The sequence below is a fragment of the Pelophylax lessonae genome (assembly GCF_965119305.1).
Source record: "Pelophylax lessonae genome assembly, chromosome: 9".
Classification (NCBI taxonomy): Eukaryota; Metazoa; Chordata; class Amphibia; order Anura; family Ranidae; genus Pelophylax; species Pelophylax lessonae.
Window position 1 is genome coordinate 267,847,023 of NC_138776.1, and position 27,992 is coordinate 267,875,014.

At 44.2% G+C, this 27,992-nt stretch overlaps 2 protein-coding genes across 2 annotated transcripts in view; one reads left to right on the forward strand and one right to left on the reverse strand.

Annotated features, from left to right (window-relative positions):
- On the forward strand, positions 1–27,952 carry LOC309564455 (uncharacterized protein). Its single transcript, XM_082269085.1, has 7 exons — positions 1–201; positions 357–492; positions 3,657–4,544; positions 5,825–5,934; positions 18,852–19,076; positions 25,995–26,130; positions 26,836–27,952. The coding sequence occupies exons 1-7, from the start codon at positions 52–54 to the stop codon at positions 27,837–27,839; spliced, it is 2,649 nt and encodes an 882-aa protein (XP_082125211.1). The 5' UTR covers positions 1–51; the 3' UTR covers positions 27,840–27,952.
- Positions 1–27,992, reverse strand: part of LOC309562915 (uncharacterized protein) — a 523,709-nt gene that overhangs the window by 296,103 nt on the left and 199,614 nt on the right. The window lies entirely within an intron of this gene.

Below are 27,992 nucleotides of genomic sequence, written 5' to 3' on the forward strand. Positions count from 1 at the left end.
AAAGTTGAGGTTAAGGGAGAGATAAAAGAAGAAGACGAGGAGTATGGTGTGATGGAGAAGCTTTCTGAGGGACACATGGATCTCTACAAGGACATCATGTTGGATCCACCTAATACCGGGAACCCACCAGAGAGATGTCCCCGTCCTCTGTATTCCCAGGATTCCACACAGGAAGGTCACACCATCCCTCACCATCATCAGGTGGGTGGAGTTGAGGGTCGGGAACATAAAGTGATTGAACACTCTGACATGTGGAGACGATGTGTGGACTCTACAAGATGATATTTTCTATGTGATCTCACATCATAAATACTTCTATGTTACAGATGTTATTTTCTGCCATTCTGTTGGTTTAGGGTGAAGATCTGATGAAGATGAAAGTTGAGGGTGAAGTAGAAGAGACGTATGTGAGGGATGATCAGCAATATACGGAGGAGGCTGGAATGACGAGGACATTCATAGAGGAGGACACTCCTACAGAGATCAGCACAGGTGAGCCGTAATATATTCTTCTCTTATCTCTGCTCTGTTACTGCACACTGATTGGTCCAGAGTAGGGTGTGAGCTGAGTGATATCAGCCAAAAATGGGTTGACAAAGAGCAATTCCCTGTACTGATACCCATCCTGGGGTGAAGCTGGCGGTGTTAGGTTGCGTTTCATTCCTATATAGCGCCCCCCCCCCCCAGGAGCTGCTGGACACTGAGTCCTCCTATTCCTGCATAGCCAAGCAACACTCCATTTCCAACTTGCATCACAAGAAATCAGTCCATGGGCTTGTTGTTGTTTTATTGAGGGGAAACAGCCTGGATAGGGTATAGGGATCATGGAATGCCCAACGTGGCTTGATGAACATCAGATGAGAACAAACTTCTTTCTCTATGTACGTAAAAAGATCCTGGACTTTACTCCCTCAGCAATATTGGCAGTCTCTATGGATAGGTGACGGAAGTTCTTTACAAACCAGGAGCTCTCAGTCCCCTTTAGTAAAAAAGGGGACCTAGGTGCACGTGTGCGGCGTCAGGCACGAGAATGCGTGATGGCTCGTGCAAACTATATACAGGAGTAGAGTGTCTCCTCAGTAGAACCCTCACACAGTTCTGACGCTTGCAGATACTACCAGCTCATTGAAAACGTCACAGGACAAAGGATTGGGATTAAGCACAATGCTGTACCTGGAAAGTATGCTACATATCAAGGAACTGGGGTCCAAGGAAAAGGGGAAGAAGAGAAAGATAAGAAGAATGACGATGGAAGAGGAGAAGAAAGAGAGGCAAAGGGAGAAAGATCCCCCAGGCTGGGAGATGAGCGGAGTAAATCAGACAGGCCTAAGCTAGTCGGATGCAGAGTAGGGAGAGGGTAAGACCACCACGGGGCCCACACCTTGAGAAATTTAGTGGGAGAGTCGTGGAGGATACTACTCGTCTTCTCATTGATCATGAGGGTCGTCAGGATGCTCCTCAACCCCGCAAAGGAAAAACAGGCATTTTCTTCCAGGCCCTGGCTATTGCGTATTTAGCGGCTATAAATAGATAGGAAGTCAGCTTCTGTTGGTATGAGAAGAGACCCGGGATCGGGCAGTGAAGCAGTGCTAACTTGGCTTCTTTGCGAATAGGTACATGGAAGAGGGTGAAAAACAATCCAAACACCCTTGACCAGAATCCCACCAAAGGGGGGTAGGACCATCAGATATGAAGTTCAACTCCTCGTTGGGGGCATCCCTGAAAACATCTATCATTTATAGGATTGGTTTGATTTGGAGATGCAGGCTGGGACCCAATACCAGCATAAGAGAACCTTTATAGGTTGCCTCCAGAGTGGTCGTATGAAAGGAACACTTTGCAATACTGGACCAGGCTTTACTCCACTCCAATCCGCCAGATCAATGGGGGATAGGTTTGGTTCGGCCTCACTTACACCTCTGACTCGAGGCCCCTGGTAGTTTGAACAGAAGGCGCAGGAGTGCAGAGTGGCACGAGTGCCTGTAGGTCTTGCCAGCAGCAGAGTAGGTATCTACGTCAGGCAGGAGAGGTCTTCAGAGAAGCAGACAGCTGGAGGATGGCAGCCTGAAGCAGGCTGGTACTGGCGACAGCGGGCAGGTGAGGCATGCGCTGGTAGCAGACTGTAGCAGGACAGATCAGGTACGAAGGAGCAGGCAATAACGTAGTCTGGGTACAAGCTAGGTCAGGAGCCAATCGGTGCAATGGAAACCAATGGAGAAAACAGAATTGGAGGTCAAGGACAAGCTGGGGTCAGTAAAGACAGCGTTCAGAGAGTGGTCAGAAAAGCCGAGTCAGCAACTGGAATCAGGATACAAGATAACGGTAACACAGAATACGGGGAGGGCTTAAAGACAAAGCAGCACTGATCCTGAGCACTGGCTGAGTTTAAATAGTCTGTTTGGCGCAAACATCTGTCATAGGCGCACGTGTGCTCTATCAGGCACTAGAATGCGCGATGGCTCGTGCGCGTACAATTTTGCGCATGTGCATATGCATTAGCCAGTGCCCAATTCTTGTGAGCTCGAAAAGGAACATGTTTTAGCCTGCGCACAGAAGACCTTTCCCTACGCTACGTCTGGAAGTCTCTCCCCTTGTATGCCCCTGGGTGTCCTGAGGTAGTCACACTGTCCTTTGCTCCCTGCTGCACTGAGCAAAATTCCTGTTCAGGCCTCCAACTGATCGGATCCTCCCATGCCAGCCTCAAGACTCAAAGGTAATAGAGATCCCTCTCTTAGGATTCCTCTCCTTCTTTTCCTCATCTCCAGCTTGGAGGAAGAGCCCAAGACTCTGGGTCTCCTCCCAGGCTACACGACAGCAACCTCAGCACTCCATCTTCCCCCCCTCTTGCTGGCCAGGCTCCACCATATTTAAGGGCTGACCCAGCCACCCTGCCAGGTCCTCTGCCTAAGGATTTGCCAGATTCCTTCAAGTATACAGGTCAGGACCTCTTGGTCTACGCCCACCGTTTCTCCAAGCTTCTAGATCCAGGGGAAGGTACCAGAGAACTGCCCTATAGAGCCATCCAGCCTGACCTACAGAAACCCGACTCAATTACAGACTCCCACAACTACCATGAGTCACAAAATACATTTACTTACACTAGTTGCACACTAGAGGGTGCTACAACTATTTACAGTAGCACAGATATGATAACACAGATTAAGCCTTTCTTAAGTCCCTCTCCTTCCAGCAGATATATAGCTATATGTTAACTCTTAAATGTCTCAGTGGGATAAGGAGTAACACTAAAACACTTATCTTTCCTTTCGAAAATATTGATGCAAGCATCTTCCAGTGCTGCATATCACCAGGAGCCTAGCACCACTTGTTCTATGGTAAAGGGTCTTCATTTTTAGGACATTGGACCTCTTCTTTATCACAGATTACATGACCCAGTGCCTAGGCTTGTGGTTGTGTAAAGAGCATGGACCTCCCAGTCCCCATTGGTTCCTGCTCTTCTGACAAGGCTGTGTAAATGTAGAAGTGATCTGGGAGGAGGACCAAAGGCCCTTTGACTGAAGAAGGGGGAGAGTCCCAGCTGGTTGGGACATCCAAAGAGAACATCTGCTCACTCATATCTACCTGATCCAGATGGAATCTTGATGGAAGTGAAATAACCCTCTTATATCTATTGATGATGTTTTTCTATTTTCCAGGACACGCCATGGAGAAACCCTCAAAGGATCGTCTCACTTTATCTCCAGGTTGTAAAATGGAAGATGAGGACATCACAGGAGATCACATGGAGGAATCTGGGAAATCTTTTATACCGAAGTCCCGTCCTCCTCAAAGAACTCACACGGGGGAGAAGCCATTTCCCTGCCCCGAGTGTGGAAAATGTTTTACAATAAAATCAAACCTTGCAAAACATCAAAGAACTCACACAGGAGAGAGGCCATTTTGTTGCCCTGAGTGCGGGAAATGTTTTGATCTAAAGGCCCATCTTGATTCTCATCTGAGATATCACACGGGTGAAAAGCTGTTTTCCTGTTCTGAGTGTGAAAAATGTTTTTCAAAAAAATCAGGCCTTAAATCACATCAAAAAATTCACACGGGTGAGAAGGCGTATTCCTGCCCTAAGAGTGGGAAACGTTTGTCTCCGAAATCAGACCTTGTTAAACATCAAAGATCCCACACAGGTAGGAAGACCTATTCCTGCCCTGGGTGCGGGAAATGTTTTTCACACAAGTCCCATTTTATTGCACATCAGAGGACTCACACGGGTGAAAAGCCGTATTGCTGTCCTGAGTGTGGAAAATGTTTTACACAAATATCAGGCCTTCTAAAACATAAAAAAACTCACACGGGTGAGAAAGCATATTCCTGTTCTGAGTGCGGGAAATGCTTTGCAGAGAATGCCCATCTTAAAATACATCGGAGAATTCACACGGGTGAAAAGCCGTATTCCTGCGCTGAGTGTGGAAAATGTTATTCACAGAGATCAGACCTTGTTAGACATCAAAGATCTCACACAGGGGAGAGGCCGTATTCCTGCCCTGAGTGCGGGAAATGTTTTTCACGTAAGTACGGTTTTAACAAACACTGTAGGTTACATAGTTAGTGAGGTTGAAAAAAGACAACAGTCCATCCAGTTCAACCTATGATGTGTGTGTGTGTTTGCTTTTAACCGTACATTGTATACCCCTGTATGTTGTGGTCTTTAAGGTGTCCATCTAATAGTTTTTTGAAACTATCAATGCTCCCTGCTGATACGACTGCTTGTGGAAGAGAATTCCACATCCTTACCGCTCTCACAGTGAAGAACCCCCTACGCATTTTAAGGTTAAACCACCTTTCCTCTAGTTTTAGTGAGTGGCCACGTGTCTGATTGTATTCCCTTACTCTGAATAGTTTGTTCCTTATGCTAGGGTCGCCAGTACAGTATTTGTACATTGATATCATATCCCCCCTCAATCGTCTCTTCTCCAGAGAGAATAAGTTCAGTGCTTGTAGTCTTTCCTCATAGCTGATGTCCTCCATTCCCCTAATTATTTTTGTTGCCCTTCTCTGGACTCTTTCCAGTTCCAGCACATCCTTCCTGAGGACCGGTGCCCAGAACTGGACAGCATACTCCAGATGTGGCCGGACCAGAGTCTTGTAGAGTGGGAGAATAATCTCTTTATTTCTGGAGTGAATCCCCTTTTTTATACATCCCAGTATTCTGTTGACTTTGCTTGCAGTGGCTTGGCATTGCATGCCACTGCCAAGCCTGTTGTCTACCAGTACCCCCAAGTCCTTTTCCATCCTAGACTCACCCAGAGGTTCCCCCCCTAGTGAGTAGCTTGCTTTCTGGCCCCCAAGTGCATTACTTTACATTTATCAACATTAAACCTCATCTGCCATGTAGTTGCCCACCCCGTTATTTTGTTCAGGTCTGTTTGTAAGGTTTCTACATCCTGCATAGAAGATAATGGCATGCCTAGTTTAGTGTCATCTGCAAATACTGAGATTGTACTAGATATCCCCTCCTCTAGATCATTTATGAATAAATTAAACAGGATTGGTCCCAGGACAGAACCCTGGGGGACCCCACTTTCCACACCTGCCCAATCCGAGTCTCACACAGGTGAGTAGATACATACTGTAGCTTCTTAGTTTAGAAAATGCCCTTCATGAAAGTCCAAGCTTACTGAACATCAGCTATGTTACACACGGGAAAAGCTCTTTTTCGCCTCTGGATGTGGGAAATGTTTATCCACATAAATCCAAAGTTGTCAAACATCAATAAACTCACACAGGGGAGAAGCCGTATTCCTGCCCTGAGTGTGCTAAAATTTTTATCCACCTAAATCAGAACTTCTTAAACATTAATAGTCTCACACAGGGGAGAAGCCGTATTCCTGCCCTGAGTGTGTGAACAATTTTATCCACATAAATCAGAACTTGTCAATCATCAATCTCACACAGGGGACAAGCCAGATTACTGCCCTGAGTGTGTGAAATTTTTTATTCACCTAAATCAGAACTTGTCAATCATCAATAATCTCACACAGGGGAGAAGCCAGATTCCTGACCTGAGTGTGTGAAATTTTTTATCCACATAAATCAGAACTTGTCAAACATCAATACGCCTGGGAGGGGACATGATAGCAATTTACAAATACCTCAACGGTGATCAGAGCATAGAAAAAAAAACGATTTAGTCGCAAGGAATGCATGAGGACACGAGGCCATACAATGCGATTAGAGGAGAAGCATTTTAACCTCAGGCTACAGAGGGGGTTCTTTACAGTAAGGGCTACAAGACTGGAATTCTCTGCCACAAATGGTAGTAACTGCGGGAAGTACGGCTACTTTTAAAAGACTCTTGGACATACATCTCAAGGACATTAACATTCAGGGGTATGGGAAATGATTCACACCAACACAGCTTGAACTGGATGGACTATTGTCTTTATTCAACCTCAACTACTATGTAACTAATAGTCTCACACGGGGGAGAAGCCGTATTCCTGCCCTGAGCGTGGGAACATTTTTATCCACATAAATAAGAACTTGTCAAACATCAATAATCTCACACAGGGGAGAAGCCAGATTCCTGCCCTGAGGGTGGGAAATGTTTTTCATGAAAGACCTATCTTCTCAAACATTAGAAAACCCACACAACCCTCGAAATGTATTGGTGTCCTAAGTGCGGTAAATGTCTTCTATATGGATCATATTTTTCCGTACATCGGAGATCTCACACTGGGAGGAAGCACACCTTGATATACACCTCAGAAAACACGTGGCTCCTCTTATATTTATCATGGAAGAAACACTGAAACGTTTAGTAAGATTTTTTGTTTTTTCCTAAAGTTCTGTCTGGCTTACTCTGAGAGGAGGGAATATTACTGCTTTATATAACTGCTCAGTTGCACTCATAGGTGGATAAGTTTATTTTAGGCATCCATCCCAATTATAATAGAATAAAACCTGGAAAAACAACCCTGAGGGAGGATTTTCCAGAAAAACTCCCTTCTCCCCCGTTTTTCAGGAAAATCCTCCCTCAGGGTTGTTTTTCCAGGTTTTTTCTTTTTCGAATATTACTGCTTGTTGAGTCCCTCTAGTCTGATCTCCCCATCTCTTCAGCAGAAGCTTCATAGGAAGACATCATGGTGAGAGAGAATCTAGATATGGATGAGGGAGAAGGGGAGATCAGACTACATTACAAGACTGAAAATTTCTGTGCGGTAGTCATCAGCATGCACAGGCTCTGCTTTGAGAGTCCCACCTGCTGTCTTAAAGTGGAAAACATGATATTTCTAGATGTAACATTTCATATTTACCTGATAAAAATGCATATATATAATCCTAATCTTGTGTCTTAGTAGTTTGGTTTTACCGGCTTGTACTTTGTTGGAACAGCCGACTCTCCCCTTCTCATAAATCTCAGGACGTCTATAGTAGACTCCAATGAAAAGTCCATCAGTTCAAAGTCCCATCTATCATTCCTCCCGTAATTCCAACCAAAGATATTTTTTTTTTCGGCTCTCCAATTCCTGCATTAAGCCCAAGGAAACAAACCTTTCCTATATGCTTTTACTGAACAATATGGCTGTGCATAGAAGCTTTTTACATTCACAGAAAAAACACTATGGAGGCACAAAGAGTACTATAAATGTGTGTATATATATATATATATATATATATATATATATATATGCACACACAAATTCAAATGTTATTTACGAATTGAAGAAAATTGACAATCTCTATGCCATAGGAATACACTAAAAGTTACCTAACCTCTGTTGTAGCTGGTCCACAATTTCCCTATTGAACAGGACATCTGTAGTCTACTCCAAGTATGTTCATAGACCCAAATATCATTCCTCCTGTAATTTCTCTTACTTTGTTTTGCATTAATGGATACCCCTGCGCGGGCAACTGTTCTCTGTTGTTGGATTTTTTTTCTTTCTAATAAAAGAGGGCATACAAGCCTTAAGCGGCACAACTGGCGTGGACTCTACACACTAATGAGCGTTACACTGAGCTAAACAACCCACCAAATATCATAACGTTGGCACATCCAATTGCTATCTATTCTTTACTAGCGGAAGAAAATTAACACTTCACCTCTATGCCATAGGAATACACTAAAAGTCATTTAAGCTCCGTTATAGCTGGTACACAATTTCCCTAATGAACAGGACGTCTGTAGTATACTCCAAGTATGTTCATAGACCCAAATATCATTCCTCCCGTAATTCCTCTTACTTTGTTTTGCATTAATGGATACCCCTGCGTGGGCAACTGTTCTGTTGTTGGATTTTTTTTTCTTTCTCTTTAATAAAAGAGGGCATACAAGCCTTAAGCGGCACAACAGGCGTGGACTCTACTCACTAGTGAGCGCTACACTGAGCTAAACAACCCACCAAATATCATAACGTTGGCACATCCAATTGCTATCTATTCTTTACTAGCGGAAGAAAATTAACAATTCACCTCTATGCCATAGGAATACACTAAAAGTAATTTAAACTCCGTTATAGCTGGTACACAATTTCCCTAATGAACAGGACATCTGTAGTCTACTCCAAGTATGTTCATAGACCCAAATATCATTCCTCCTGTAATTTCTCTTACTTTGTTTTGCATTAATGGATACCCCTGCGCGGGCAACTGTTCTCTGTTGTTGGATTTTTTTTCTTTCTAATAAAAGAGGGCATACAAGCCTTAAGCGGCACAACTGGCGTGGACTCTACACACTAATGAGCGCTACACTTAGCTAAACAACCCACCAAATATCATAACATGGGCACATTCAATTGCTATCTATCCTTTACTAGCGGAAGAAAATTAACACTTCACCTCTATGCCATAGGAATACACTAAAAGTCATTTAAGCTCCGTTATAGCTGGTACACAATTTCCCTAATGAACAGGACGTCTGTAGTATACTCCAAGTATGTTCATAGACTCAAATATCATTCCTCCCGTAATTCCTCTTACTTTGTTTTGCATTAATGGATACCCCTGCGTGGGCAACTGTTCTCTGTTGTTGGATTTTTTTTTTCTTTCTAATAAAATAGGGCATACAAGCCTTAAGCGGCACAACTGGCGTGGACTCTACTCACTAATGAGCGCTACACTGAGCTAAACAACCCACCAAATATCATAACATGGGCACATTCAATTGCTATCTATCCTTTACTAGCGGAAGAAAATTAACAATTCATCTCTATGCAATAGAGGTACACTAAAAGCCATTTAACCTCCGTTATAGCTGGTCCACAATTTCCTTAATGAACAGGACTCCCAGCATTAGAAAATCACAGGAAAACAGGTTCTTGCTCTTGGCAGTCTGTCTTTATCTCTTTTAAAGTGTTGTCCCAAGGTCCTCTTTTAGGCATTTTGCTGCAGGCCTTGTATCTAATGAGTTTGAAACCCCATCCTGTAGGTACCCTCTAGAGCAGCCTTTTTCAACCAAGCCTTTTTCAGGGGTGCCTTGGCAAAATGCCTAAAAATTGCCCAAAAATTGTATACAAGCCGGTGTGCGGATGAAGGCTGCCTTTTTAGTTACACCCAAGTCATAGGTTTTCATTGTGCACTATTACAGCCTTCTTGCTGCCGATGTCCTAAGGACCAATGGCATCAGTCAGTAAGGAGGATGTCAGTCGTCTGCATAGCATCCTTGTTTGACCCTTCCTTTGCCTCTCTCCATCAGTGTTGGGGTCACATTAGCTGATTGATGGATAAAAACTGAGGGAAAAGAGAAACATTGAATAGTAGTCAGTATCAATTTGAAAAAGTGTATTTGCTTTGGAAGAATAAATCACCGCTAACGCTAGGTGTCCTACTTGGACTTGTGGATGCTGCTGCATTATGTAAAACTATTAGAATAATTTTTACATTTTAGACTGTCCATAATGTTTAAAGGGCGCCTCAAGATTATCCATAATGTTGAAGGGTGCCTTGACTGAAAAAAGGTTGAGAATCTGCTCTAGAACAGGGATCTCCAAACTACGGCCCTCCAGCTGTTGCGGAACAACACAATCACATAAAGCATTGTAAAACTTTTACATTCACAGACATGACTAGGCATGATGAGAATTGTAGTTCCTGAACAACCGAAAGGCCATGTAAAAGAAATTGCTCCTGCCCTTGAGGGATTGTTTGCAACTCGTTTCCTGGAGATACGACTCAGCTATTATGGTCATCGTTCCCGTTGTGCTGCCACTCTCAACAGGTTGTGGAAACCCAAAATGAGACCCAAAAAAGAAAACATAGTTTGGAGACCCCTGCTCTAGAGGACAGAGCTTGCTGGGTCCCTGCCTCTGCAGCTCTGTTCTCTGCACTGGCTATGTACACCATAGTGGTGTAAGGTAAGAGTGTTGGGTAACCACTGAGAGGGGGGTCCTTCTCGTCATTTCATAAGTTAGCGATCCAGGATACTGTGATCAGTAAAAGAATATTCCCAGATTTGTAACGAGTTAACGGTACCTATCTATCTGAGGGATGTATTACTTACCTACCTTCTCTTTGGTAACCTGTGCCGGGACACCCTCCGTTCCTCACTACTGCTTCGGGAGCGATGCACTCAACACACAAACACAGAATGTCATGAAAGCTTTACTCGTTTTATTTCCTCTTCTCGGCATCTTAAGTACAGTATACAAACAGGATACGACCGAGCAATATTTAGAGAACATCTACCTATAGTTGACCACTAATAGGTGACAGACCAGGGGCGTCTCATCCATTAGGGGCCCCCTATCCATGTGTCCGGCCCCCTAATCTACATGCAGGGCACCGGACTCATGGATTCCAATGGGGTTTTTTTTTTTTAAGCACGTGATTAGAGCCTGAGGCTCTAATAGGCTTCAAAAAAGGGTGGGCTCGGGGCGCAGAGCACTGCGCCCTGAGCCCACGCAGTTGTGTGACAATACCAAATGAATATTCACTATTATCACACTGATTATCCTCCCAGCCAATCAGGAAGGACCCATTTCTAGATTGGCGGAAAGGAGGGGCCATGCTATTGGCCAAGGAAGAGAAGGAGGGAGGAGATGCAGGGGAAGCCAATCTGCATAAGACTTTGCTCAGTTCTACTACTTTTAGACTGCCAAACAGTCTGCTGCCACTGCCTGGTATCTAAAGAGCTTTGCCCTGCTACTATTACTACTACTACTACTACTACTGGGGCACTTTCCTCACTCTGGAAACTACCGTGTGCCATTGCTAAGGAGAAATCTGCTCATGGGCTCTTAGTCTTTCCTAGCAGAGGATTGCTCCAAGCTGGTAAGAGAAGCACTGCCTCCCCTGCCATTTGCTGCTATGTGGCCTCAGGGGGCGACCTGAGGGCCTGAATCAAGAGAGCTTGCTGCCATGCAGCCTGGGAGTCCTGAGGGGCTGAAGTTAGAGTGACCCCAGTTCTACAGAGAGCTGGCTGAATTGGCTGTCTATTCAAGATCTGGTCTGGAATCACAGATATAGAGTGTCGTTTGAAAGTTGGAAGGAGGCTGCCAGCTGTCCCTGGACATTTTGTGAGTACAGACAACCTAAAGGATCTATAGGCTTGTGATTTTAACCCCTTCTGGTGTGCTATTTAGTCATCCGAGGGTCTAAACAAGGGAACATTGGCTAGTGTTCTGGAAAGCTTGTCCAACTGTTTGCTACTGCATAGGACTTTGCTCAGTTCTACTACATTTAGACTCCCAAACAGTCTGCCGCCACTGCCTGAAGAGCTTTGCCCTGCTACTACTACTACTACTGAGGGACTTTGCTCACTCCTGAAACTACTGTGTGCTATTGCAAAGGAGAAATCTGCTCATGGGCTCTTGGTCTTTCCTAGCAGTGGATTGCACCAAGCTGGTAGAAAAGCGCTGCCTCCCCTGCCACTTGCTGACATGTGGCCTCAGGTGGGCGACCTAGGAGCCTAAATTAAGACAGCGTGCTGCCATGTGGCCTCAGATGGGCGATCTGAGGGCCTGAATCGAGAAAGCGTACTGCCTAGCAGCCTCAGGTGGGTGACCTGAGGGCCTGAATCGAGACAGCGTGTTGCCATGCGAACTCAGGTGGACAACCTGAGGGCCTGAAACGAGAGAGCGTGCTGCCATGCAGCCTCAGGTGGGAGTCCTGAGGGCCTGAAGTTTGAGTCACCCTGGTTCTACAGGCTTAATGGGCTGTCTATTCAAGATCTGGTCTGGTATTACTGATATAGAGTGTTGCTTGGAAGTTTGGAAGGAGGCTACCAGCTGTCCCTAGACATTTTGTGAGTACAGACCTAAAAAAGTCTATAGGCTAGTGCTATTAACCCCTTATGGTGTGCTATTGTAACGCTCCTGCGTTTTACGTATGATGTGGATTTTCAGCTGCAGAAATATTCCACTTCAGTAGTCATGTAGAGAAACGCTGAGACACCAATCCCAACTCTCAATGACTCATCATGTGTGGATGATCTCTATTCAGCAAGTAAATACACACACTCAATAAGATGTTTCCTAGAGTGACTTATGTATATAGTAACACAGTGATGATAGGCTGAAGAGACAGGTTGGGTAGAGATGGTAGATGACAGACACTTGAGAGGAAATGTTCTTGAAAGTAAGATAGTAGCAGATGGGATGCAGATAGGTTTAGCAATCATGTATGGTAGTAGATGACAGAGTAGCAGGTGGACATACAAGAGAGATCAACCCAGTGCAAGAACAGGTGGTAGTAGGCTCAAGAGCTAGCAATCTTAGATAATGCAGATGTAGTAATAGTCCTTAGTATGCAGAGCTAGATAGTGTAAGCTTTAGTATAAAGGTTATAGAGGTTTCCCCTGTGGGGTACTTATCACTAATAGCAATGTAGCAGAGGAGAGGTTCGGCAAGAGCGGATGATCCGGTAGCGGGATACAGGGATCAGCGCAGCGTGGTTCCGACAGCGAGGTATGCTTGCAAGCATGAGAGCTTCAAGACAGGTTAGCATCAAGGCACAAAGTAGTTTGAACGAACACATGTGAGTGAGAGCCGGCGATCTAAATAGCCATCCAGTCCGGCGCTCAGTGATGACAGCATCAGTCTTAAAGGTGTATGCGCACCTTACCAAAAGAGAATGGTGGGGCGCATACACTTATGAAAGAGTAATTAGGGTACCCAAAGGTACCAGAACATTACAGCTATATAGTCATCTGAGGGTCTAAACAAGGGAACACTGGTTAGTGTTCTGAAAAGCTTGTCCAACTGTTTGCTACTGCATAGAACTTTGCTCAGTTCTACTACTTTTAGACTGCCAAACAGTCTGCCGTCACTGCCTGGTACCTGAAGAGCTTTGTCCTGCTGCTACTACTACTACTACTACTACTACTGAGGGACTTTACGCACTTCTGAAACTACTGTGCGCTATTGCTAAGGAGAAATCTGCTATCGGCAAGGACTTCACCAGAGCTTAACCGAAAGATCAGTTAGATGTCCTCAACTGTGAATAGTTCTATTTCTTGGAGTATCCCACTAAATTCCCTTCCCTATCAAAGTTCTCCAAAAATAAAACCCATAGACTGATTATTGAAGACAATGTGCAGAAGAATGTGTGCTGTGTGAATGTACCTTATGCCTGGCTGTGGAGCAAAAGTGGGGAAGACCTGAGCAACATACCAGCGGCTCCTGCGGAGTAGCGCTTTAAAAGCAAATAAATAAAAAGTGAACAAACGTAAGGGAAGTAAAAAAAATGTGTATTTGCTCTAGGGCCACAATGGAGTAAAAAGTTCTTAAATCGCAGTGAAGATAGTAATCAAGAATAAAGGTCCTCCAAACAGCAATTTCTCCCAAGGAAAGCTGAACTTGGTGCCCGTGTAAAAAAAGAAAAAATAGCTTACCAGAACACCATGAGCCCCAATTACAGAGTGGTCATGATAGGCATAATGAATTAACCCTCCAGTGCAACTCCAATGTTAAATCTCCAACACGAAATGGCAGGAACCATATATAAAACAAAGGAAGAAATGTCCACAATAGTGTAAATCTGCAAAACACTTTGTTGCTTAAAATCTGGTAAAAGCACTCCCAGTTAAATGCATTTCAAAGTTGCTTATCTGTGTACAGGCCGACGGCAGTTTTGATCGGCAAAGCCAACATGCAAGATATCATCACCACGTCCTGGCCCCGCCCTAAGTGTTTCGTCAAAGGCTGACATCTTCCCCTGACACAATTTTCTGAGTAAGAGTGGAAGAACAATGTTTTTTAAAGTGCCAAGGGAACCAAAGTCAAATCAAATGGCTTTACAGGGGAAGTCGTTTGGAAAATGTCCTAAACAAAGGTCTTGATCAAAGAATGGTCTCTGGAACCTTATCCCACACATATAAAGGTAATTCTTGATGGCGCTAAGGGGTGAAGGCTGGCCCAGACCCATTTCCTAACAGGCCAGGATTTGTCCCACGAACAATTTCCTTGGATAAAACTTCCTTGCCTCACAACAAGCAAAGTATGCCTTTCATATGAGATGGTAGACCTTGCAGAAAGCTAGACTACCTAGTTTTAACATCGTGAAAATCCCTGATACAGAGATGCCTCTATCTCTCACAACTTGGGCTTCAATAGCCAAACCAATAAAGTCCGCAACTGTGAATCAAGGTGGCAAACCAGTCCTTGAGACAAATGATGTGGACAATCTGTAAGAGCTCATGGAGTGTCTGCCAGGAGTTTGATAAGGTCAGATTACCACATCCACATGGACCAGTTGAAAGTTATCAGGAACACTTGAGTTCCCTCCATCTTGATACTGCAGAGCAAACAAGGAAGGAGTTTTAGGGGGAGGCTTTAAAAACCTGCCAAAGTTTATGTTGAACCTGGAGGCCAGGAGGTCCAAATCTGGCACCTGTGACACATGTTGTCCATGTCTGGTATATAAACGGAGGACAAGGCTGTATTGTAAGATTCTGCTCAGGACAGGATCTTTTCTAACCTCACTTGCTACGGTGAGCTGTAAGTAGCAGATCTTTGAAGTCCTTTAGCTTGCAAGTTGGGGGCCTCCATGGATCAGATTTGCTTTTCCTACTGATGCTTGATTGGATTGAAATCTGGAGAACGTAAAGGCCAAGTCAACATCTCAAGCTTATTCTTGTTTTCCTCAAACCATTCTTGAACGATTTTTGCAGTGTGGCAGGGCACATTATCCTGCTAAGAGACCACTGCCATCAGGGAATATCATTTCCATGAAGGGGTGTATTTGGTCAGCAACAGGTAGGTGGTAAGTGTCATAGTAACATCCACATGGATAGCAAGACCCAAGGTTTACCAGTTGAACATCGCCCAGAACATCACACTGCCCCCTGCCAGCTTGCCTTCTCATACTTCGTACTGGTGCCATCTCTTCCCCAGGTACGTGATGCATCCACATGCTGTAAAAGAAAACATGATTTATCAAACCAGGTCACCTTCTTCCATTGTTTCGTGGTTCAGTTCCGAAACGTATTTACACATTGTAGATGCTGGTCGGTCTTTGGCCATTGTAACGAGCTAATCAATTTTAGACAAGTGCAATTCATGTAGTTATGATTTGTTTTTTTGGATGAAAATTTCATTTTTAGAGATTTGGATGCATATTAATCTCTGAGTTATAAAGTTATAGTGAAATTAATGAATGCATTTGTTTAATTCGGATGACGTCACATGATGATATAGTGGTTTCGGGACCACAAGGAAATGAATGCAATTTTACAATACATTCGATAATTCATAATCATATAAAAAATAGATCTAAATTTCGTTCCATTCCTTAATTTGAATGCACATGACGCTAGTTGGTATTGTCCAAACTACTCATGCCATTTCTCTTAGTGGGTTGGAGTAGCGCCCGAAAATATCGAATCCTTCCTATTTCAATCTGTCTGATTTGATAATATATCAGATATGTAGCAATCTTCCGGAAAAACTGCAAAATATCTCCAATCCACCCGAAACGACAAATAACAAAGATACGAAACAAATCCCAAAAACGATTCGAATGAACATAACGAATACGACAAAACAAAATTCTTCAACGATTACATCCAAAATTAAAAGAAAATTTTTCGGCATGCACATATCTAAACTGTCAGTGGTCATAATGTTATGGCTGATCAGTGTACAATACGTACACACAGAACAAGGCTACGTTCGCACTATGAGACGTTTCTCAGGGCTGCAGTTCCACTAAGCTTCACAAGGTGGTGATATCACTTTTATCAAGTCAGGAAGTCTCTATGGAAGACAGGAAGTGATGTCAGGTATAAACAGGAAGTTCCAGGTCAGGGGTGAGTTGGGAGGAAGTAGAGAGGAGACATTGATGGAAGTGGCAGCAGAGGAGGTAATAAGATCATATTTACTATTTACACGGATCAGAGTTGTGAGATCTAGATAATCGGTAAGGCTCTGGAGAATTCCCGGAGGTGAGCATGGGAGGAGGTGATGAAGGAGATAGACAGCAGGAGGTCATGGGAGGAGTGGAGAGGACAGTTAGGGTGATCTATTGAGACGAGGTTGGTGATGTAGCTCAGGGCAGAGCTATGGATGGCTTTGTATGTTGTTGTTAGTATTTTTAATGTTTTTTATTAGGTGAGGTCAGTGGCGGGATTGGCAGGGAAGGGTGGAGGACGCTGAATGGAATCCAGTGGAGGGATTGGCAGGGAAGGGTGGAGGATGCTGAATGGAAGCCAGTGGAGGGATTGGCAGAGAGGGGTGGAGGACGTTGAATGGAAGCCAGTGGAGGGATTGGCAGGGAGGGGTGGAGGACACTGAATGGAAGCCAGTGGAGGGATTTGCAGAGAAGGGTGGAGGACGTTGAATGGAAGCCAGTGGAGGGATTGGCAGGGAGGGGTGGAGGACACTGAATGGAAGCCAGTGGAGGGATTTGCAGAGAAGGGTGGAGGACGTTGAATGGAAGCCAGTGGAGGAATTGGCATAGAGGGGTGGAGGACACCGAATAGAAACCAGTGGAAGGATTGGCAGAGAAGGGTGGATGACACTGAATGAAGGTTAGTCGAGGGATTGGCAGAGATGGGTGGAGGACTCTAAATGGAAGCCAGTGGAGGGATTGGCAGAGAAGGGTGGAGGACACTGAATGGAGGCCATTAGAAGAATTGGCAGAGAGGGGTGGAGGACACTGAATAGAGGCCAGTGGAGGAATTGGCAGAGAGGGGTGGAGGACACAGAGCCATTGGTGAGGTGGATGAGTCTGGTAGCAGCAATCATGATAGACTGAAGGAGGGATTTCCTCCTGTAGAAGTTATCCAACAGAAGGGAATGCGGTATTTCCGACAGCAAAACCCCTACTTTGGATAGGATAATAGAGATCGAATCATCTATATACCTATACCAGGATGGCATGAGGTACCAACCCACACATACAAATTATTGATGGACGACGGCAAAACCCCCACTTTGGATAGGATAATAGAGATTGAATTATCTATATGGGAATGCAGTAGTTAAGACGAGAGATAAGCTGGGATTGAATTTGTTGCTTTTAGGTGTCATTGATTAAGAAAGGGTGTACTTTGGCGGAGGAGAAGATGGGTACAGAAATGAGGATTTAGAGAGAGAAGACACTATTGGGGAAAGAGTGGTAGAGGGAATATATTACAGGGCGGACAAAGTAATAGTCAGTCTGGGAAGAAAAAAGCTGGATGGGGAAATACAGGTTCACCTGCAGTCTGTCAGTTGCACTGTTTGTAGATGCTATCTTGTTGGTGTTTTAGATAAAGTGCCGTGTTTGAAGTGCAAGGGAAACCTTTATAGATCACATGACCAATGAGGATGGAGGAGGACTGGAGTCAGATGACCGAGAGGATATTAAACCTCACCCTTGAGATCATCTACCTGCTGACTGGGGAGGTAAGGAGGTTTATCGGAGGTTACATGACATCACTCTTATCTCTATTAATAAAACACAGACCTGACCGGAGAGGTGAGGAGGATTCTGGGAGGTCACATGACATCACTCTTATCTCTATTAATAAAACACAGCCCTGACTGGAGAGGTGAGGAGGATTCTGGGAGGTCACATGACATCACTCTTATCTCTATTAATAAAACACAGCCCTGACTGGAGAGGTGAGGAGGATTCTGGGATTCTAACATGATATTCCTATTGGTTCCTCAATACAGAGATTTCCTCTTCTGAAGTCAGGTGATCATATGACCATCACAGTGCCTCCATGTGACTCCCTAAAACCTGAGAGACACAACATGCAGAAGATTCTAGAAGTCACCAAGAAGATGATGGAGCTGCTGACAGGAGAGGTGAGCGGTGCTGGGAATTCTGGGACATTATCCAGTAACAGACAAGGGATGTGTCTTGGATGGTGACTGTATCATTGTGTGTGTCAGGTTCCTATAAGGTGTCAGGATGTCACTGTCTATTTCTCCATGGAGGAGTGGGAGTATTTAGAAGGACACAAGGATCTCTACAAGGACGTCATGATGGACAATCAGCCGCCCCTCACATCATTTTCTATAATTTTCTTGGTTTAGGGTGAAGATCTGATCAGCATAAAAGTTGAGAATGAAGTAGAAGAGACATATGTGAGGGATGATCAGCAATATACGGAGGAGGCTGGAATGATGAGGACATTCATAGAGGAGGACACTCCTACAGAGATCAGCACAGGTTAGTTAGGAGATATTCAGAGAGCAGTACGGAGGGTCCACCTAGATCCCCCATCATCTGATAAACACATAGAAACAATGTATTCAGTCAGTGTGTGTGTTTCCTACAGATGGATCCAGTAATGGGAACCCACCAGAGAGATGTCCCCGTCCTCTGTATTCCCGGGATTCCACACAGGAAGGTCACACCATCCCTCACCAGCATCAGGTAGATGAGGAACAATCACTGATAGTATCATTAGGATCTGTACATTATCTGCATTGTTACCATTGATGTCATTTTTATTATATATTCAGAGTGGAAACCTGAGAGATTCTAAAGTTGAGGTTAAAGAAGAGATAAAAGAGGAGGATGATGAGGATGGGGTGATGGAGGAGTCAGAGTTTCTAAAAGAACACAAAGATCTGTACCAGGACACCATGGAGGAGTCATCCAGCTACAGAAACCCACCAGAGAGATGTCCCTGTCCTCTGTATTCCCGGGATTCCACACAGGAAGGTCACACCATCCCTCACCATCATCAGGTAGATGAGAAACATCTATCACTGATAGTTATGATTCATACACAAGCTTGTCTGTTACAGTAACTGTCTTATTATGTTCAGAGTGGAAACCTTGGGGACAATATTGTTGTTAAGGAAGAGCCTAAAGAGGAGGATGAGAAGTATGGGGTGATGGAGGAGCTTTCACATGGACATATAGATGTGATGGAACCACCCAGTAACAGAAATCCACCAGAGAGATCTTCCTGTCCTCTGTATTCTGAGGATTCCACACCAGAAGATCACAACTATGCAAAACCTGATCAGGTAGATGAGGAACAATCACTGATAGTATCATTAGGATCTGTACATTATCTGCATTGTTACCATTGATGTCATATTTATTATATTCGTTACGGCTGTGTACCAGCAGTCCAGCACATTAATTTAGATATCTCATCAGTTCTTATGCTCAGAAAGACGTCTCTTTTCTGAGTGGAAATAGGCTAGTCTCTTACCCTTTCTCTGACTCCCTAATCCAAAGAACACTCAGCAGGTCACAAGAACTGTAGCTTAAGGCAGTCTTGCCTTAATACCACCCCCCTTGTCATTCAACAACTTATACACACTTCAGAAGATAGTGGTACCTGCTTAAATACATCCCTTAACCACTTTACCACCGGAGGATTTTGCTGTCTTACGTCCAGGCCACTTTTTGCGATTCGGCGCTGTGCGAATTTAACTGACAATTGCGCGCTCATGCAACACCGTACCCAAACAAAATTTACGTCCTTTTTTTCCCACAAACAGAGCTTTCTTTTGGTGGTATTTGATCACCTGTGCGATTTTTACTTTTTGCGCTATAAACAAAAAAAGAGCGTAAATTTTGAAAAAATAACAATATTTTTCACATTTTTTTTATATGAAATTTCCCCCCCCCCCCCAAAAAAAATGTAAAAATCTAAAAAATTTTAAATTTTTGGTCAATTTGTTTTATGCTACCTATGTTTGGTAAAAAAAAAATCACAATAAGCGTATTTTGATTGGTTTGCGCAAAAGTTATTGCGTTTACTAACTAAGGGAAAGATTTTTGTCATTTTTGGTGTTTTTTTTTTTTTTTTTAACGAGTAATGGCGGCAATCTGCGATTTTTTTTTTTTTTTTTTGTGGTACTGCGACATTGCGTCAGACAGATCGGACCCTTGACTGACATTTTTTACACTTTTGGGGGTACCAGTGACATTACTGCAGTAATCAGTGCTATATATATGCACTGTTACTGTAAAAATTACACTGGCAGGGAAGGGGTTAATTCTATTGGAGAGGGAGGGGTTAATGTATGCCTGGTGCTTACTGACGTGTGTGGGGGGAGGTGACTGAGTGACACAGGGACAGATCGCAGGTTGAGCTATGCTGAACCCTGCAATCTGACACTGTCTGTCACTTAGGAGATCCGCCCACTTTGTTTACACAAGCGGGCGGATCTCCAAACTCGATTCCCCGACTATCGGGGAAGAGCAGCGGCGATCGCCGCTGCTCCTCCCCTGGCACGACTCCTGCTGTGAATGAATACAGCGGGAGCGAGCCTCCGGCGGCGCGCAAGCGCCGCCTACAAGGGGAGGAGTCCAGCGACGATAACGAGCCACTGTGCCGCAGTAGAGGCACAGTGAGCAGGGCTAAAGTGGTTAATACATGACTATATATATTGTCATTTCTGAGGGTAAGAAGAAAAAAGGAGAAGTACTTCTAAAAACCTCTAACATAAAGTTATATCTGCATGCACAATTTATATCTGGTACCATATAATAGTCTCAGTAATCATACACAGACAGAATGCTAAATAAATTCAAAGGAAACGTGTTACCTTCTGTGGCTGCAATCCCCACCTGGCACCTCACCATCGTAGTCGAAGAGACAGCATCAATATGAGAAATAAAATGTTTCTCACCTGAGGCCTCTTTGTTGCTGTCCTTCCTGCAGATTGATAGCCGGTGGAGGAGATGCAGTCAAGAAGACACGATTCGGGGTCACCAATGTTATGTTGAGCCTTGAAATAAAGGACATCTACGCCAATCAGGTTTGCATTCGTCTCTATATGTTTACTTTCAGAGTATACACCATATAGCGGACCACATATCCTCCAACAGATATGTGACCCAGATTATATTTGTTACAGAGTTTTTATAGTACATAATCGGGCACAAGCCCAAGTTACAGATTACACAAGGTTTCACAAGATTACACAAGATTTCACCATACAGTCAATGCGGATGATGATACATTCCTTGTGGTAAATCCTAATTACACATAGGGTCATCTTGACCCAACAATGGCGTCGAGTGAAAGGTTAGTCTGACAATTAAAAAAGATTGAATAGGGGAAACATCTCTTTCCGGGAATCTTATCATATCTTTGGCAGAACATTTCATACTATCTGGAACACAACTGGGACACAGCTATATGTGGCAATATATTTCACCACAGAAGAATACAAAATAGAATTCTCAAACATTAATAGAAATATATTCTTTAGTATATTAAAAGGGAACTCTTTGACTATAGAACAATATATAACGATATGCTCTTCATATATTTTCATATCTTGTCAATTCAGAGTGGAAACCTGAGAGATTTTAAGGTTGAGGTTAAAGAAGAGATAAAAGAGGAGGAGGATGAGGATGGGGTGATGGAGGAGTCAGAAATTACAGAAGGACACAAAGATCTGTACCAGGACACCATGGTGGAGTCCTCCAGCTACAGAAACCCACCAGAGAGATGTCCCCGTCCTCTGTATTCCCGGGATTCCACACAGGAAGGTCACACCATCCCTCACCATCATCAGGTAGATGATTGACAATAATTGGTAGTTATGAGTTATACACAAACATTTTTGTTACAATTAATGTTTTATTATATATTCAGAGTGAAATCATCGGGGATGATAATATTGTTGTTAAAGAAGAGTATAAAGAGGAGGATGAGGAGTATGGAGGGATGATGGAGCTTTCAGGAAGACACACAGATGTCACAATGGAGCCACCTAATACCAGGAACCAACCAGAGAGATGTCCCCATCCTCTGTATTCCCGGGATTCCACACAGGAAGATCACACCATCCCCCACCATCATCAGGTAGATGAGTAACAATCAATTATATTTTATACAAGTGTTACAATACATTTATTTATACACACTATATTACCAAAAGTATTGGGACGCCGTCCTTTACACACACATGAACTTTAATGGCATCCCAGTCTTAGTCCGTAGGGTTCAATATTGAGTTGGGCCACCCTTTGCAGCTATAACAGCTTCAACTCTTCTGGGAAGGCTGTCCACAAGGTTTAGGAGTGTGTCTATGGGAATGTTTGACCGTTCTTCCAGAAGTTTATTTGTGAGGTCAGGCACTGATGTTGGAGGAGATGGCCTCCGCTCGAATTCATCCCAAAGGTGTTCTATTGGGTTGAAGTCAGGACTGTGCAGGCCAGTCAAGTTCCACCACCCCAAACTCGCTCATCCGTGTCTTTATGGACCTTGCTTTGTGTACTGGTGGGCAGTCATCTTGGAACAGGAATTGGCCAACCCCAAACTCTTCCCACAAAGTTGAGAGCATGAAATTATCCAAATTGTCTTGGTATGCTGACACCTTAAGAGTTCCCTTCACCGGAACTAAGGGGCCAAGCCCAACCCCTGAAAAACAACCTCACACCATATTCCCCCCCTCCACCAAATGATTTGGAAATAGAAAATGTATGCTCCTGCGCTTAAGGGGTTGCTGTGTGACTTGATATTTTGGAAACACGACTCCGCTGGTTTAGGGACTATTTCGGCTGTGCTGCCACTCCCAACAGGTCAGGGGAACCCAGATAGAAGTCTAAAAGGAACAAATACAGAGGGCGCACCAGCCTAGCGCATTACCTTTTGCAACAATTTATTTTAAAAAAGTACAGTAAACCCCCGCTCCATCGCGGTTCAGTTTTTGCGGTCCCGGTATATCGCGGTTTTTTTTGTAATGTTATTTTACTATATAAATCATTAAAAATGAAATATTTTTGTGTTTTCCATAGCTCTTGCTATGTCTCTCAGTATCTTTTATGTGTTTAAATCAGTTTCTATTGTTTTAAAAGTGTGTTTAAAGACCTTAAAATGCTTCTACACGTACAGTGACAGTAAAAAAACATGCCTACAATGCATTTTAATAGGGTTTTTCTATTTCGCGGATTTTCACTTTTCGCGGCTGGGTCTGGAACGTAGCCCCCGCAATGGAGGGGGGTTTACTGTATATACATCATACTCACAAAAGGACATGAAATAAAAGTGTAGGTCCACCAGAAATCTCCACTCAGCATAGTCCGCTAGTACAAACAGTAGTGGAATGCATACCTCCAAATGTAGCTGACGCGTTTCGAGGCTGAGCTCTGAAGAAGGGCGGAACACCCTCGAAACACGTCAACTACATTTGGAGGTTTACATTCAACTACTGAGGATGATGAAGAGTTGTTTTATGAACAACTTCAAAAAGCAAAAGATCCAGCAGAGAATTAAGGTCTACTTATCAAGGGAGACTTCAATGCAAAAGTAGGATGTGCTTATGAAGATACAATGGTTGGAAAGCACGGCCTAGGAGAAAGAAATGAAGCCGGTGATAATTTTGTACTATCAACTGTCCATCATGAACACACAACCTCAGCACCACAAACACCGGCTAGATGCACCTCAGCATCGGCTAGACACATAGACCTCTCATAATAGCATGCATCGTAATCAAATGGACTACGTCCACCAGAGGTGGAAATCTGCAGTTTTGACAGCAAGGACTAAACCCTGGAGCTGATGGTGGAAGCGACCATGAGCTTTCGATATGCAAGATCAAGGTAAAGCTGCCCAAGAAGAAGATCATTAGAGGCCCTCCAAGATATGACCTTGAAAATATTCCACAAGATTACTGGATTAAACTAAACACCGGATGGGATGTTCTTGATACACGAGAACGAAGAGTTTTGGAATGACATCAAAACCATAATCAATAAAGGAAACATTACAGATGAGGGAAAAAGCCAAGGAGTCATCTTGGATTTCAGAAGAAGCTAGAAAAGTGTCAGGAATTTCTGGCGATAGGGTGAAGATATCACAAATGAACCGAGAATTTCAACGCCAAGTTCGGAATGATAAAGAACGATCAAGGATATTTGTAAGAACATTGAATCTGAGCACATAAAAGGAAAACCCGGAATCCGGCCGTTTGATCCAAGATTCCTTTATTAGAGCAAGCAGCCAGGCACAAAGTATTTTCATCTAGGGGTGTTCAATCTCACCCAGTCCTCAGCACCAATCATGGGGCACTATTCCTCCCACTGACACCAATGATGGGGCACTATTCCTTCCACTGACACCAATGATGGGGCACTATTCCTTCCACTGACACCAATGATGGGGCACTATTCCTCCCACTGATACCAATGATGGTGCACTATTCCTCCCACTGATACCAATGATGGGGTACTATTCCTCCCACTGATACCAATGATGGGGCACTATTCCTCCCACTGACACCAATGATGGGACACTATTCCTCCCACTGACACCGATAATGGGATACTATTCCTCTCATGGAAACCAATGATGGGGCATTGTTTACCGATGCCAGGACATCTTCTACTCCCATCGGCCACAGTCCACCCCTCTAAACTCTAAAGAAGAGTAGACTAGCCCTTTGTTTAGAAAGTTTGGAGACCCCCTGCTCTGAGGCGCAGCCTGGAACCATCGCTCTATCAAGAAGGGGGTGTACAGGCAACAGTCTCTCTCTCAGGATGTCTCTGCGGCCTACTCACTGTGATCCAGGCAATCTGAAGGCCTTCTTTCAGCTTCAGTTGGCGCTGGCATAAAGTATCCCAGGGAGATCCTCTTTGGATATGACCATGGGCGTTCCTGAGACTTTTGGGGGTGATCTTTCAGCTCCTTGGTGAGCTAGTGTCACGTACCTGATAGGAGACAGAAATTATGAGGTCGGCCTCTCATATCTCCAGCCTGGGCCCCACTGAAGGTGAAGCAGAAGGTTCTGGGGGACAGGAGGAACATGAGTGCCTGTGGATGTTGACTGAAGAACCTGCAGCAGGAGATGCGACTCCAAGGAGACTGACGAACCAATGGATCAGGAGAAGTAGTATTGTTTAGAAGTCTAGCCCAGGTTAAAGGGGCACTCTATTTACGCTGTTGGTTCAGGACGTGCAGCTTGTCAGGACTCTCAGCAGACTGGAGGCTGGAACACTCGGCGGTGCACAGAGCTGGTACAGCGGACAACCAAACAGTCAATTGAATGGGACAGGAAGCCAGGATTGGAGACAGAAGCGTGGTCGGATGAATAGCCGGGGTCACCAACAGGTGGGCAGCGAGGTACCAAATCATGAGCAGAGCCAAAGTCAGGAACGGAGCCGGGTCAAGAGTAAACGACAAGGCAGAATCCAGGATCAGGCCAAGAACAAGCTGGGTCAGCAATAAGGGAATCATACAGGATAAACTCAGTACACAGGGCAAAGCTGAAGGTCAGTCAACAAGGAACATGGGAATGAGCAAACTTTAAATAGCCCGTCGGGAATTAGGCACGTGCATGTTAAAGAATTCTTGCGCGCACCTGTTAGCCGTTCTGCGGGAAATACTATGCGCATGCGCATATCTGTGCACCAGACGTCTCGCAGATATCTACAAGTACAATATGATGGAGTCACCTAATACCAGAGAGATGTCCCCGTCCTCTGTATTCCTGGGATTCCATGCAGGAAGATCACACCATCCCTCACCATCATCAGGTAGGTGGAGTTGAGGGTCGGGAACATAAAGTGATTGAACACTCTGACATGTGGAGACGATGCGTGGACTCTACAAGATGATATTTTCTATGTGATCTCACATCATAAATACTTCTATGTTACAGATGTTATTTTCTGCCATTCTGTTGGTTTAGGGTGAAGAGCTAATTAACGTGAAAATCGAGTGTGAAGTGGAGGAGGAGTATGTATGGGATGATCAGCAATATACGGAGGAGGCTGGAATGACGAGGACATTCAAAGAGGAGGACTCTCCTACAGAGATCAGCACAGGTGACCCATAATATATTCTTCTCTTATCTCTGCTCTGTTACTGCTCACTGATTGGTCCAGAGTAGGGCGGGAGCTGAGTGATATCAGCCAATAATAGGTTGATAATGGTCCCCTCCCTGTACTGATACCCGTCCTGGGGTTCAGCTGGCAGTATTAGGTTGTGTGTCACTCCTAGTTACAGTAGCACAGATATGAGAACACAGATTGAGCCTTTCTTAGGTTGGTCCCTCTTCTTCCAGCAGACTTATAGCTAAATGTTACCATAAAACTCTATTACCAGTCTTGTTGGGATAAGGGGGGACACTAAAACACTTAACTTTCCAGGAGAAAACACTGCTGCAAGCACCCTCCAGTGCTCCATATCTCTAGACGTCAAGTGTCACTTGTTCAGTTGCTAAAGGGTCTTCAAGTCAGGATCTTGACTCTCAGAGGTCACATGACCCAGTGCCTAGGCTTGTGGTTGTGTAAAGAGCATGGACCTCCCAGTCCCCATTGGTTCCTGCTCTTCTGACAAGGCTGTGTAAATGTAGAAGTGATCTGGGAGGAGGACCAAAGGCCCTTTGACTGAAGAGGGGAAGAGTCCCAGCTGGTTGGGACATCCACATAGAACATCTGCTCACTCATATCTACCTGATCCAGATGGAATCTTGATGGAAGTGAACTAACCCTCTCAGATCTATTGACGATGTTTTTATATTTTTCCAGGACACGCCATGGAGAAACCCTCAAAGGATCGTCTCACTTTATCTCCAGGTTGTAAAATGGAAGATGGGGACATCACAGGAGATCACATGGAGGAAAGCGTAAAATTAATTTCACCGACGACCCTTCCTCCTGAACATCAGAAATTGCACACGAGTGGGAAGGTATACGCCTGCTCCGAGTGCGGGAAGTGTTTTCCACGAAGATATGACTGTTTTGTTTTACATCAAAGATCTCACACGGGGGAGAAGCCATTTCCCTGCCCCGAGTGTGGAAAATGTTTTACGATAAAATCAAACCTTGCAAAACATCAAAGAACTCACACAGGTGAGAGGCCATTTTGCTGCCCTGAGTGCGGGAAATGTTTTTATCAGAAGGCCCATCTTGAGTCACATCTGAGATATCACACGGGTGAAAAGCCATATCCCTGTCCTGAGTGTGGGAAATGTTTTTCAAAAAAATCAGTCCTTAAAGTACATCAAAGAATTCACACGGGTGAGAAGCCGTATTCCTGCCCTAAGAGTGGGAAACGTTCATCTCCGAAATCAGACCTTGTGAAACATCAAAGATCCCACACAGGTAGGAAGCCATATTCCTGCCCTGAGTGCGGGAAATGTTTTTCACACAAGTCCCATTTCAACGCACATCATAGGACTCACACGGGTGAAAAGCCGTATTGCTGTCCTGAGTGTGGAAAATGTTTTACACAAAGATCAGGCCTTCTACAACATCGAACAACTCACACGGGTGAGAAGGCATATTCCTGCCCCGAGTGCGGGAAATGTTTTTCACAGAATGCCCATCTTAAAATACATCAGAGAATTCACACGGGTGAAAAGCCATATTCCTGCGCTGAGTGTGGAAAATGTTATCCACAGAGAGGAGATCTTGTTAAACATCAAAGATCTCACACAGGGGAGAAGCCGTATTCCTGCCCTGAGTGCGGGAAAAAATTTTCACGCAAGTACGATTTTAACAAACACTGTAGTTCTCACACAGGTGAGTAGGTACATAGTTAGTCTGGTGGAAAATAGACACACGGGTCCATCTAGTTTAACCAATAAAACCTATGCATAGCTTCTTAGTCTAGAAAATTCCCTTCATGAAAGTCCAATCTTACTGAACGTCAGATTTGCTACACTCGGGAAAAGCGTTTTTTC